Here is a 13,408-nt window from a genome sequence, read left to right on the forward strand (position 1 = left end):
CTTGGATAGGGCAATGGGAATGGGGAAGTGGTGGCGCGAACACGGACCAATGCTTGAAAGTAAGGGAATGGAGAGACAGGGTTAATGTTAATACTGTTCCAGACTTGGAGTTGGATTTCTCCAGTGGGCTAGCCGTTACTTCAGTAGAAGAAACAGAGACTAGCCCCATGGGTAATTCTTCGGGTTTTACGCCTCGAGAACCAACTTCGGCCAAGGGGCACGTACAGAGTAGTGAGTGGGAATGCCACCGCGCCACGATGTAGTGTACAAGTAATAGAGACGGTTCTGTGCCCCAGAACCCCTCCAGATCTGCAAACCGATCTCCGTTAGTTACCAGCTAGGTACCTATACGAGCATGTAGAGGGGATGGAGCCAACGATACAACGATGCTTTCATGAACCCCAGAGGGCGTTAACAGGGAATTACCCCTGTTGTGGGCGAAAGTGGGAGAGGTCACATGATACGAGTATATCTCTGGGGAGTTTATCGGACGCACATCACAGCCTAGATGGTTGCCCTGCTCACGCCGGCTCCCGACAAACACACCGACGAGCTTTCCGCTCGTCGGATCCCGAGAGACTGTGTTATTGCTTCCGGGTCTTTATGCCATGTAGTCATTTGCCAGGGCGCGGTTTGAATGTCCGAGATCTGGGCCGCAACCCGCAGCAGAGGGTCGAAGATTTCATCAGCCGAGCAGGTGCTCGTAAGCGCTCGAAGTCTTGTGCAGCTTCGTTTCCTGCTAAATTTGAGGGGCACAATTACTAGAATTTTCCTGTTCGAAAAGCCCATGACTTGATTGAGCCTTTAGTCTGAGCTGCAAGTGCTGGCGGGTATTGAGTGGGTTCTGGGAATAGATTTGCTCTGTTGGGCTCAGGCAAGAGTCTGATAAATATGGGCACAATTCATATCGCTAATCGGCAGCAGATATACTGGTCACAGAATCGACACCTACCTCGCGGAACAAAACATATCCCTAAAAAAGCTTCTGTCACTATCCCTAAGACATCTGGCCTCATCGTCAAGCTTCTAACAATCCTTTCCAATGGCTACCGGCGTTCCAATCCTCGATACCACTCTTCAAGCCGCTTTGATGAGCGCAGCATCAAACGTCGTCGCACAGAGCCTCGCAATATACCAGCACAAAGTATATTCACCTGCCGTCATAGCTAGCTTTGATCTAATAGGATCACTAGGATTTCTCTGCTATCGACTCTGCCGCATTCGTATATTTTACGGTTTTTGCGCTGTTGAGCACACCACCCAACTTTTTGTGGCAGGAATGGCTTGAGAACTCTTTCCCAGCAATAAAGAAAAAGAATGTAGGGAATCTGGACAAAGGACTTGTACCATCCCAAAAGGGTGACAGGCTTTCAGTGAGCAATACTGCAATCAAGTTCCTCCTCGACCAGAGTCTTGGCGCTGGTGTGAACACAATGCTCTTCATCGTCGTGATGGGCATGTTCAAGGGACTTGAATGGGCACAGATCTTGGACACCCTCCAGAGGGTATGCCAAAATGCGAAACATCGGGCTCCGACCTGCTGCTGACCGTGACGCAGGATTTCTGGCAGATGATTCTCGCGTCGTACAAAGTATGGCCATTTGTGTGCTTGTTGAATCTAGTCGTGGTTCCATTCGAGTATCGTATGCTGGTTGGTAATACTGTCGGGTTTGGCTGGAGCGTGTACCTGAGTCTTTTCCAGCTCTAGGTGGTTCGTTTTGCTGGATTTGCTTGATGCAGCAGGATCTTATAGGTAGAATAAAGAGCCTCTGGATGCGTTTTTTTGTAGTGAGGCCAATGATTCATCTAGACCATGGGATTGCATTTCGGGGCTGGTAATTTCCACCACGATTGCTATAGATATTGAACTGGTAGAATTATACCTCTAGCCAACCAAGCTGGTCTAATAATATATTATTTACACCAAGGAAAAGCTGATCTTGAGTCCGTAACACTGAAAATTAATCATCTCCGCCAGAAATCCCTTCGGCGTCTCCAAAACAAGATTGGCATATGCCGCAAGTATCATGCTTCGAAACTTGTGAGTAGAGTTGGGACACCCTAGAGCTACAGCACGCTGGAACCTGTTCGGGCATTTGCTCGGATCTGTCATCGCCCTGCTTAGCTTCTAAGCTTGTAATATGGGTCTGAATCCATGGCTGATCTCCGAACAAAATCCCGCTGGCATTGACTGGTAGACTTGTAATCCTCTCACGACTCTATGCCGCAGGATCCATGTTACGATCGTCGCTTGCCGTGCTCAACCTTTTCACATGAAGTTCAACACAGGATGTGGGTTGTGATATAAGTCTGTATGACTATTCCGGAAATTCCACAACTCATTTCCTCCTGCGTCTGTTTCTACACGGATTCTTCGACCTTCGCATCACGTTTTGACATCTCTCCAAACTTTCGCTCTTTCCAGGATGCTCTCAATCCTCGCACAGGGTCTCCTAGCGGCTTCAGTGGTCGCAGTAAATAATGGCCTCGCACGAACACCTCAGATGGGCTGGAACAATTGGAATTCTTTAGGCTGTGACGTGTCGGAAGCATTGCTTCTAGATACGTCGAGAAAACTGGTTGACTTTGGGCTCCGAGACGTTGGGTACAACTATGTCCTCCTTGATGATTGCTGGCAGGACGGCCGAGGAGATGATGGATATATACGCGTGGACGAGCAGAAGTTCCCACACGGATTGAAGTGGGTTGCTGGGCAACTTCATGACCAGGGCTTATTGTATGGGATGTATTCGAGTTCCGGCGAATTTACCTGCGCTCGGTACGAGGGATCTTTGGACCACGAGGAGGAGGACGCGAAAAGCTTCGCTTCTTGGGATGTGGACTATTTGAAGTACGACAACTGTTATCACCGGGGTCGTTTTGGCTATCCGGAGGTCTCGTTCAATCGGTACAATGTCATGGCCAAGGCGCTCAAGGCGACAAAACGGGACATACTATTCAGCTTGTGCACCTGGGGTGAAGATTATGTGCATACCTGGGGAATGAGCATTGCCAATTCTTGGCGGGTATCTGGCGACATCTACGACCACTTCAACCGCCCCGATGCTCTTTGCAGCTGCACCGACGCGAAGGATCCCTTCTGTGTGGCTCCCGGAACCCACTGCTCTGTCATGAATATTATCAACCGGGTTGCACCATATGTCGACAAGGGTGCACCGGGAGGTTGGAATGATCTGGATATGCTGGAAGTTGGCATTGGCGGTATGTCGGATGCTGAGTACGTCGCCCATTTCTCGATGTGGGCTGCGATTAAATCACCGCTTTTGATCGGGGCAGACTTGCGCACCCTGTCCCCAGAGGCTCTCAGTATTCTGAACAATCCTGCTGTCATAGCTGTCAGCCAAGATCCCCTGGGTAAATCAGCTGCTCTTGTCAGTCGCAATCTTACCGTACCGAAAGATCAATACGGTGAGGGCGAGACTCAGATCTGGAGTGGGCCACTTTATCCCAACGACCAGCTTGTCATCTTTCTGAACGCCGCAAATGAAGATCTCGAGATAATTACATCGCTGGATGAGATTTTTGTTCGCCATGGACCTGGTGGATCTGCACCCCACACGAAAGAGAAATGGGACCTATATGATCTATGGGCCAAGCGCATGGATACGTCAGTTGCTAAGAAGGTCATAAACTCCCCCCCTGGAACATTGAATGGTGTCAAAGGGTGGTACAACTCCACGGAAACGCCTTACAAAGCTGGCCTGGAGGCTGGAGATGAGAGACTCTTGGGGACGAAGGTCGGTGTTGCTGCACCAGGAGAGATCAAGGTCAAGGTACCTAGGCATTCTCTCAAAATGTATCGGATGCGGTCGCAGAAAGGACCTATCAAGGGTTATACCATCACTCGGGACGAGCTGTAGGGGCTTTAAGGCTGAACCAGCGCGAACAGGACAGAGATATTAGACCATTAGAAGAAGAGACACGGACATAATAACAAGTTTCACGGCCTGATCCTCGCGTGCTTTATTGATTATTTCTAAGTCGAGGATTACTTTCTAAGAAATACCATTTTACATATCGTTCTTTCATTAGCCTTATACCCAACAAGACGTTGTGGGTTAGGGCTTGCGCGCTGGAGCTCTGCTACTCGCCATCGGGATTTGAACTAACGTGTCTAACTCGTGATATATGAGTAGAACATATATCATAACATATATGGATTGGATCCTGCATAAATAGAACGGCGAAGGCCGCGTCATCGAAAAGATGAAAAGGTCCGAATGTATGGCGCATTATACTCGAGTAAGTATGAATTGGTGTTTTTCGGAAATACCGGAAACCACCTGCCATTACCTAAATATGCTTCCGGTATCGCCCTTATGTACTGTTTTCTGTACAATCTAGATAGCCTATGCATTAGAGTACTACAATATTTATTCCTATTCTATCCGGTCGCAAATTGAAGCTATTCGTAGCTCTATTCACCTATACCCCTATTACTCTCGCCCTGTCCGGCCTAGCCGCCTAACCCAGCGGTGCGGGTATCCAGACTCCAGAGTCTCACGCCCTCTGTCCAAACCTTCCCTCCAGGCTTTTCGGCCCTATAACCCAGGCCTACCACTCACTGTAGCGCACCACTATAGCGCCCCGCTACAGGGCATCGCTACAGGGCCTCATGACCTATAGCCACAGCCTGGAACCTACTATGTGGCTGCCCCTCCAGCTCAGGCTTGGAGGCCGTGTAGCCAGAGGCTGCAACCCACTATAGGGGCTTCTTTTAGGGCTTTCTTTCAGGCTTTGGTGCTCTATAGCACGGGCCTGGAGTCTAGCCTAGCCGCTCGACTTAGCGGCGCAGGCCGGGTGTACTCCATAGTACGAAGTGGATATAGCGGGAGGAGGTAGTTCCTAGGTACTATGCGCTATGATACAAATGTTACTAACCAGGATGAGAATGGTAAAGAATTCAGATAAAAGGCTTTTGCAATCAACATTATTTTTTGTCTTGAACCGGTCTATGTCAACAAACCACACTCGTGAAGATCTCTAAGTCGTGAGATTTTGAAGGGCTCATATTTCCTGTCTCCCTAATAAATTACTCTTCCGACGAAGTGATGATATCACGAGGGGGTTTCCTGTACAATCCCCCCCCACAGCTCCTTAGCCTCGCCGCTGCCTGCTCTGGCGTGATATCTCTTTGTGGCTCAGCCATGAGTTCGTATCCCACCAAGAACTTTCGTACAGTCGCGCTGCGTAGTAGCGGCGGATAGAAGTGCATATGCAAGTGGCTACTATTACACTCTTCATCGGTTCCATCAAGGGGCGCTTGATGGATTCCAGAACCTAAGTTGCACGTTAATCAGCTACTTGTCGGCCCAGTGCCGGCCACATTGCTTGGGAGATGACCTGTACTTACTATATGGAAAGCTCATCTCGAATAGATTGTCATATCTTCTTGTAACCTCTGCGATCGCCTCTGCAAACGCAGACTTCTCCACCTCGTTTAGCTCAACTAATGCCCGCCTATGCTTCTTGCTCAAAATCATGACCTCAAACGGCCACACCGCCCACCAAGGACACACGACCAAGAAGCTGTCGTTCTGAAATACCACCCTCTCCTTCTTATCTACCTCTAGCCTCGCATAATCCTCAAGTAGATGATTTCCGTTATGCTTCAACCTATACTTTTGCAAGTTCTCCAGCTCCACAGCCGCTTCCTCGGGCATCCCAGTCGTTGTCCAGATCTGACCGTGAGGGTGCGGGTTCGAGCACCCCATTGCTGCACCTTTATTCTCGAAGATCTGCATCCATTGGTATTGTGCTTTTGGTGCGGCGGGCTCATGAGTGGGTTCAGTTCTAGGTGTGAACACGGCTGTTGGTGGAGTAAAAGAGGCAAGGAGAGACTTGGGGGACAGGTAGGCAGCATAGATGGAAGTCCATAAGTGGACTACAGGGAGGATAGAGGCTGGGTCCAAGTCGGCAAGAGTTACGTTGTGATCTGGCGAGAAAGATATAACGTAGCATTTTCCCGTCACGGATTCGGCGCGGAGGAGTGTGTTAGACAGATCTCCAGGATCAATTGACGAGGTGTAGCTGGCTTGTTCCTCATTGACGGCGCTGAAATCATTGAGAAAGACGAATGTTTGGTCGTATTTTGGGTTGCTGTCGCCTTGAAAACGTTTGTTGCCGGGGCAGAGGTAGCACTAGTGCATATCAGTGGAAGTCTTCAAAAGCGATAGCCTGGTGCGCATCTCACAGCAGAATCGTATTTGGGTAGGGCTATATTTTCTGATGTTTCCTGCTGACCTCTGGAGAAATGCATTAGACGACGCTGCCTTTCTCCTCGCGGCTCCAGAAAAGAACTTACTGCCATGGTCGCTTCGTCCTGTGTGGCGAGACCAGGAGCCACGACCCGCGGAGGGGGTTGTATCGACGATGCGAAATCTCGTCAAGGACGCTATCTGGAATTTTGGAGAAAGAAATGAGAAGGCAATTAAAATTTAGAAGCAATCGAGAAATAGAAGATTATTTTAGAATAATCTACGACAGGAAAACCGGTGGGAGATGAGAAGGTTGGTAGGATGTTTTATATTCTTGATAATCATATTCGTTGATGATGGCGGGGACTTGGTCGGGGCGGGCACTGGGATGAGAAGCTATAGAAGGTCGACAGGACGTGGTGCTCACGCGTCAATAATCGGATGGAGAGCTCGCAAGAGAATTCGATCCGTGTGTAGATAGAGTAGCTTCAAACACCTCAAGCCCCAAACCCTTTGCCGAGCGCATTGGCTCCGAAGAAAAAGCCGGGCGATAACCATGTGTACGTCGACGAGCAGTCCGAGCTAGCACGACAAAGTGTCGAGGCTTCACTACCGGAGTAAGTAGCAACAATAAAATTGCAGCATCATCACACACCTGCTACTGCTAGCTCATTTGAGGACGAGGCTCTTCACGTTTTGACGCTATCTATTTCGTGAAAAAGCATTTGCATCTTTGCACGGCTCTGCAGGGCCAGCACTGCTTAATTTCCGAGGGCGCATTTACCTAATATAGTACATGTAGTGATGTAGTGATACACGATAACACCTATCTTCTAGGAAGCTACTGTTCTTGGGACTTCGTCGGAGAGAAGAATGCCGCAATGACTCTTTAAGGACCTCGAGGAAATTTCAATGATGTCGACCAGTAGCCTTACCGATGTTATTCACATATCCTAAACGTAATAAGGGGTCAAAGTCTCTGCGAGCACCTTTTCTAAAGTTGAAAGATATATGTGGTGGTATTAAATCCGATGTCATGATAACCAGCCCCCCTCTGGAATACAGAGCACCACACTCCCACCTCCTGGGTGGCTAACCACTATAGCTCCTTCTTTTTGCTCTGCACTCAAGACTTGCTTACTATAATATTCCTTCTCCCATGCGGCTTTCACAGCTTCGACCCTATCCGTCGGTACAAGATGCACGCTGCAGCCACCCCACCCCGCGCCTGTGAGCCTGCTCCCATAGCTCCCTGCTCTTCGTGCAATGGCGCACAGTTTATCCAGCTCAGGACAGCTACACTGGTATAGATCTCTGCAGCTATCCTGCGTCGCGTTCATTAGACTACCGAGCTTCTTATTATAAGTCTCCGTTGAGTCTCCTATGTCGTGGGACATGAAACCGGCAGGGTGTTCTAGAAGCTGTATAAATTGCTGAACCCTGAGGGCTTCGGAAAAGACGTGTAAAGCACGCTGACGCAGCTTGAACATTGCTGTGCGAACAGGAAAGACAGACTCGTAACGCATCTTGAGCTCTACGACGGAGATGTTAAGGGCAACACTGAGTTCTTCGCGGGTGTAGCCGTCTTTGGTAAGCGTTGACTTGACGAGGTCAACGAGTTCAAGAAGTTGCATGTTGAAAGGCTTGGTAGATGAGGCAAAGTATGCCTTATGAAACCCGCGAAGGGAGATCCCTAAGGGGCTTGAGTCTGTGGGTAGAGGCTTGGAAGTCTCGTTGACGACAGCATGTAGATAGGCAGCTGCGAGGGAGCATTCAACGACGCGAAGGTTGTAATATACGGGTCCCGTGGTGTATTTGTCTGCAGCGACGAAAGACTGGGCAATGACGAAGGACACTCTAGGACATGTCCTTGGGAAGTAAACAGGGCGGGCATGGAGGCTTGGAATGAAGTCGACATAAAGGGCGTTGCCACGCAGTGAGAAGACGGATGCGGATTGATCCATTCTATGAAGTTAGCCGAAGCAATGCTGTAAGAAGACGAAAAGAAAGGTCAATTTACCCTCCAGAGTTCACACCTACAGCTCGCTCGCTCACAATGGCCAACTCCGTCAGCGCTGTTTTATTGACACTCTTCTCACCATTTGAAACCATCACTGCTAATATGCTCGCAGTGGTGAACGCAGCACTAGAGCTCAGCCCACCTCCAACGGGGACCACACTATCCAGTAACACATTCATGCTCGCAGGCCTGAAGTCCGACCCCCTAACCGTTCTCAAGGACTTCAGTGTATCTCTAAGCGCACACTTAAAGTAGTTGGTCCATTCGTGGACATTGCTATCAATTTCCATATCATCATATTGCAGCTCAAACTCGCGTTGCGGGAACTTATCTCTCTGCACATTTGCGAGGCAGACTTTCAAAGTAGTTGAGGAAGCTGGGCCTAGTTCATCTGGTATAGAAACTGCAAGAAGACAGTCTGCGGTTATGGCCATGGGAAGAACGGGGTAGAGAGAGTAGTCGACATGCTCGCCGATTATATTCACACGACCGGGGGATCGTGCCACAAATGTAGCAGGGTGGAGGTAGATTGATTTGAAGGTCTGAAGGAGATGGGTCCATCTGTTGAGCTGTGATGGAATGGCATCCGGGGGGTAGATGTCCTCGAGAGTGTGTGCGACGGGCACCACTTCTGTCATCATAGCGATTTCGGAATAACTGGCAGGCAGTGGCAGTCGTCTGGTGCTGCGTAGGAATTTTAAGCACTAAGCTGATTTTTGTGGAAAAGGCTTCGTAACCGCACACACTGAGTACATGCTATCGGCCAAAAGTGCTTGTGAATCTGTGATGTTGTTTAGTCGTTGATTATATGGCGAAGAAAGTATGTTCACAGCTGCTAAACCTACTAATAAGCCCTTGCGCCTTCCTGCCATTCCCGTCTTCAAAATGCCCCAAACAGAAAGGCGCTGCAAGGCATCGAGCTTCCATGCGCGCTAATCGGGTGGGACTCACTAGCCAGGAATGATAAGTCTGAGCGCATATTGATCAATTCTTTAAAATTCGATTTATATGAGATAGCAATAGCAATTTGATCAGTCCGAAGAACTCCCCGCTTTCCGGCTTATATGAGGTACGACCAACTTTGATTAGTCCGAAGAATCACCCGGATTCACTTTAGAATCCGATTTAAACGAAATAGCAATACTAATGTGGTGTCCGAAGAACTCCCCGTTTTCCGATTTAATGGGGCAGGGGCAACTCGATCAGTTCGAAAAGTTTCCCCTTATAGAATCCGATGATTCCGATCATCAACAGACAGACACTGCGCTGACACAAAGACTCTCGCTACGGGACTTCCGACAGATTCTTAGATCCATCTTGGGCGTACAGAATGACGGATAGCATAGGATCAAGTATGTGATGGTATTAAGCCTGAACAGGAGAAGCCTGTTAGGTGAAGAGAACTCTGTGGGACGGATTGGGTCAGTGCTGAGTAAGCCGTCAGAGGTCACGTGATCCAACAGATCCAAAATAATATAAATACCGGATATATTTCCACTTAGATCGACTTGTTAATTAAGATAATTAATAGGAATTCTAATATATATACTTTATATATATTAACTTAAAGTTAATTATTACTCTCTATAGTAATTAGTATTATAAAGGGATAGAAGTAGTTGTCTACGAATTAAGGTTTTTTGGAGTTGTAACTACCTCGAGAGAGAATAAAAATTGCCGAGGCCCCTTTTTTACCCCTATCCCCCCATGCCGCATTCTCACGTGACACATTGCAACTCCACCCTACGATAATATCCCTTTATATAAGTTATTTACAAAGTCGAAGGAACGTTTAAATAAGCTATATACACTTTCCTCTTTCGATAGAATACTTATCCGACTACTTAACTTATGTCTAATCTTCCAGCCTAAACCTTAGGATTGCTCTAAAAAGTAGCATTAAAACAAAGGCCTAATTGAGCAATAGGGGGTGGCTAGGGGGGCCTATAAGCCAGCGGGGTGTTCAAACTTTTTGCACCCCACTATATCTGCTTGGACTACTAGGGTATCTAATCCTGTTCGCGACCTGAGCCTTCGTCCCTCAACGTTAGTCATTAGATAAAAGGTTGCTTTCGCCGTTAGCAGTCGTTATGGGATCACGAAAGTCCAACTTTACTCTATAAATACTCCCCTCCTCATACATAAGTCTAGTGGTATATTCGCACTAGAGAGAATATATTTTGAGAAACTAGTAGATGTGCTGATATATTGGGCTCTACTATGAAAAGGTGATCGAATAATACTGAGTATAAGGCACCCCAGGCACCACAATTCGTCACACAGGAAAGCTGCTATTTTAGAGATTTTTTAGCGTCAGGGAAAATTTCTTTTATTCACCTAGCAAATATAAAGACAATAAGCAATTGTACGTTTTCAGGGCCGATGAGAAAAAGAGCGTGGTTCTCTAGTGCTGCCATGTCCAAATCGCCCGAGACTCGAAATGTCCAATACACAATAGAACACTTTCACACTCTGTACCTTGAAGCGAAATGATGGCCTGGAAGTAGTCGAGTGCAACGATACATGTTGCTCGCGCCAGCGGTAAGTGAGGCCTTAAGACCCAAAAGGGAGACCACGACCTGTTGCGAAAGCACGTCTCGGCAAATGAATGGACCCGAAACACCCAGGTCACGCCAGGACACGGTAACAGTTTGAGTTGAGTCATGTCCGCCACCCCAGCCGCCGCTGCCTTGATCCTTCCCATAGTTGGTGAGAAGAACGATAATCTCTCCAGAGGGTGACGGTCCACTAATCCACGATTGTAGTTGCTGGGGATCGCTTCGTCCAGATCCCGGGTTTCGCGGTTGCATTGCGTATTGAGCGGTGAAATCGGCAGCCGAGAGCGCGTGAGTGTTCGTCAAAAGAGAAATACCATATGAATCAAGTTTCGTGAGATCGGAACCAAGCTTGAGCAAGGCAGAGGCACCGATCCAGTGAAGGAAGACTGTCCTGCGTTGTTCGTCGGTAAGTCCGGTAATATTTTGTGCATTTCCGACCATCATGTCGTCCAAATCCGGATGAGTATGTGTAACATCGTAATATGACAACGCGGCAACAGCCCACTGGCGATACTGCTCAATGGTTTTCTGGATCCGGTCCCACGAAGTAAACGGAGTGGACGAATAGGTATTAAGATCTACATCCACCCGCATCGCGTCGGAGTTCTGCTCCCAGACGTCGAAATATGGTTTTGAGCGATCGAGCTTCCAGGAAATATCTAGGAAGATCTTACGGCCAGATTTAGCAATTGCCTTGTGCCATCCGATCACTTCACCAGCCGAGTCAGGGCGAAGGTTAGTACCAGGGGATGGCGATCCGGGAGTAAGGAAATCGAGTTTGATGTAGTCTACTCCCCTATTAATCTGTTAGCCTTGAGGTACCGTAAGTTGGGAAGAGGGGCCACGACTAGACCACCTACCATGCAGCGAATTGCTTCGCGTTCGAGTCAAACCACTTCTGCGTGTCCGGATGATCGTATTTCAAGTAACACCGTCCAAAACTATAATCACCATCGCAGATATCACGAATTTTAGTCTTGGTCCCGGCGACATACTTGTCGTAATCACTTGTGAAAGCTCCCGGGACGACGTAGACACCCAGTTGCTGGCCTTGACGGTGGAGGTGATTTGCAAAATTTGGAATGTCGAACTTGTCCGAATTATACCTGATAACGCCGTTTTCGTCACCGCCGTCAAAGGACCACCCAGAGTCAAGAGCACAGACGGTGTAGAGACCTCTAAGAGTGGACGCCATTGCGTCGCATTGAGGTTGAATATGCTGCTGATTGAAGTCATCTGATGACAGGTAGCCGCCAGACTGAATGCCCCAGGACCCCCAACCACGGGCGGGTTTGGTATAACCGCCGGGAGTCGTGCCGATCTTTAAGGCTTTTAAATTCGCTGAGACCGTCGCGGCCAGTAGGCCAAACGTCGCAAAGGTGAGGACAGTCATCGTGACAGTTCCAGCGGACGGTCGAAGGCAAGCAGGGATACCGGGAATAATAAGTGTTGCGATGATTGTCTGGGATGGAAACTCAGAAACAAACAATTCTCGAGAGGCCTCACTCAGACCTTTAAATATATTGATAGAAGAAGATCTTGTGCCGTGAAGACAGCGATCCGCAGGGCAACGAGCCCGATTTCTGTGGACCGCATAATTCAACGCAGTGCTCCGGGCACTTCTTCGGGATATTTTCAAGATTCCAAGATTCTATCCCGCTGAGCGTGCTCCATCGCGTTACGTGATAGTGTACGTAGGTAGTAATAACAAGTTTAGGTTCCGGAAAGCGCAGAAACCTAATTGCGGGGCTTCCATCGGAGACATTGCAAAAACGGCGAACTATGGCCATACGTGATAGGTGTTGGCAAAGTGACGTTAAGTCACATAACCTATAGGTACTCTCTGTGGCTGTGGCGGCTGCAGGAATGTACTTCGTAGTCGAGTATCATGCGCAACACCTACTCTAGGGAAAGTAAGCAGTTTTCTGCATTAGACCCCTAGCAATACCCCGCCTTTTATTAAGCAATGTGGTGAGCTGTTAGTGTTTCGATCTCCCCGTTTGGCTTTAGTATACATGAATCGTCGGGTTTTGCTTCGGGTTTTTCGTCGGAAAGCCGCTCTTTGTCTGTCCCAATCAGAGCGCTGCGTACTTGCTTGGATCGTCGCCCCAATCGGCCTCAGCTCAACGGCAGTTGAAAATTCCGGGGCCCGCGCTGCCTACTGTAATACCATAGTGCTTGGCAGCGGGGGATCTCTCTATTTGACTATATTCGTAGGTACTGTGAAGGGGTAGAAGTAGTTGTTTGCGAATCAAGAGTTTGGAGTTGTAGCTGCCTAGAGAGAGAATAAGAATACACGTGTGCTCGGAGCCCCTTTATACCCCTATTCCTCCGGTCGCACGTTCACGTGACACCTGCAGTCCCACCCCACCACAGTACGAGGATATTAAGCTAAGGAGAGAAGAAAAGAGAGTACGACTTTTCGGAATAAATATATGCCTCCTTTCTCGTAATTTGTCACGTGGCCTACGACTAATCGGCCAGATCCAATTTTAGCTCCGTGACACTTGTCTTCCTCTTCTCTTTATTTACCTCAAGATTACCCTTCAGGCAGTAAGGGGTTTGGATTCGACGCTATACCTAGTAGCACGATTAAGACTATTAACCGAATA

General features: G+C 48.4%; 4 protein-coding genes across 4 annotated transcripts; 2 read left to right on the forward strand and 2 right to left on the reverse strand.

Moving 5' to 3' along the window:
• Positions 1 to 1,042: 1,042 nt before the first annotated feature.
• BP5553_08639 (uncharacterized protein) lies at positions 1,043 to 1,708 on the forward strand (the record flags this gene model as incomplete). Its single annotated transcript, XM_032017262.1, has 3 exons — positions 1,043 to 1,144; positions 1,194 to 1,505; positions 1,559 to 1,708. The coding sequence occupies 3 exons, from the start codon at positions 1,043 to 1,045 to the stop codon at positions 1,706 to 1,708; spliced, it is 564 nt and encodes a 187-aa protein (XP_031866693.1).
• A 718-nt stretch (positions 1,709 to 2,426) lies between these two features.
• BP5553_08640 (Alpha-galactosidase) lies at positions 2,427 to 3,881 on the forward strand (the record flags this gene model as incomplete). The annotated part of the gene is made up of 1 exon (XM_032017263.1): positions 2,427 to 3,881. One exon carries the CDS (start codon positions 2,427 to 2,429, stop codon positions 3,879 to 3,881), a length of 1,455 nt encoding a protein of 484 aa, XP_031866694.1.
• Positions 3,882 to 5,053: 1,172 nt separating this feature from the next.
• BP5553_08641 (uncharacterized protein) lies at positions 5,054 to 9,110 on the reverse strand (the record flags this gene model as incomplete). Its single annotated transcript, XM_032017264.1, has 8 exons — positions 5,054 to 5,301; positions 5,375 to 6,161; positions 6,215 to 6,266; positions 6,326 to 6,419; positions 7,360 to 8,183; positions 8,239 to 8,922; positions 8,985 to 9,019; positions 9,084 to 9,110. 8 exons carry the CDS (start codon positions 9,108 to 9,110, stop codon positions 5,054 to 5,056), a joined length of 2,751 nt encoding a protein of 916 aa, XP_031866695.1.
• Positions 9,111 to 10,703: 1,593 nt separating this feature from the next.
• Positions 10,704 to 12,189, reverse strand: BP5553_08642 (uncharacterized protein; the record flags this gene model as incomplete). The annotated part of the gene is made up of 2 exons (XM_032017265.1): positions 10,704 to 11,592; positions 11,657 to 12,189. The coding sequence occupies 2 exons, from the start codon at positions 12,187 to 12,189 to the stop codon at positions 10,704 to 10,706; spliced, it is 1,422 nt and encodes a 473-aa protein (XP_031866696.1).
• Positions 12,190 to 13,408: the final 1,219 nt, after the last annotated feature.

Source organism: Venustampulla echinocandica (assembly GCF_003357145.1).
Source record: "Venustampulla echinocandica strain BP 5553 chromosome Unknown scaffold_8, whole genome shotgun sequence".
NCBI classification, from domain to species: Eukaryota; Fungi; Ascomycota; class Leotiomycetes; order Helotiales; family Pleuroascaceae; genus Venustampulla; species Venustampulla echinocandica.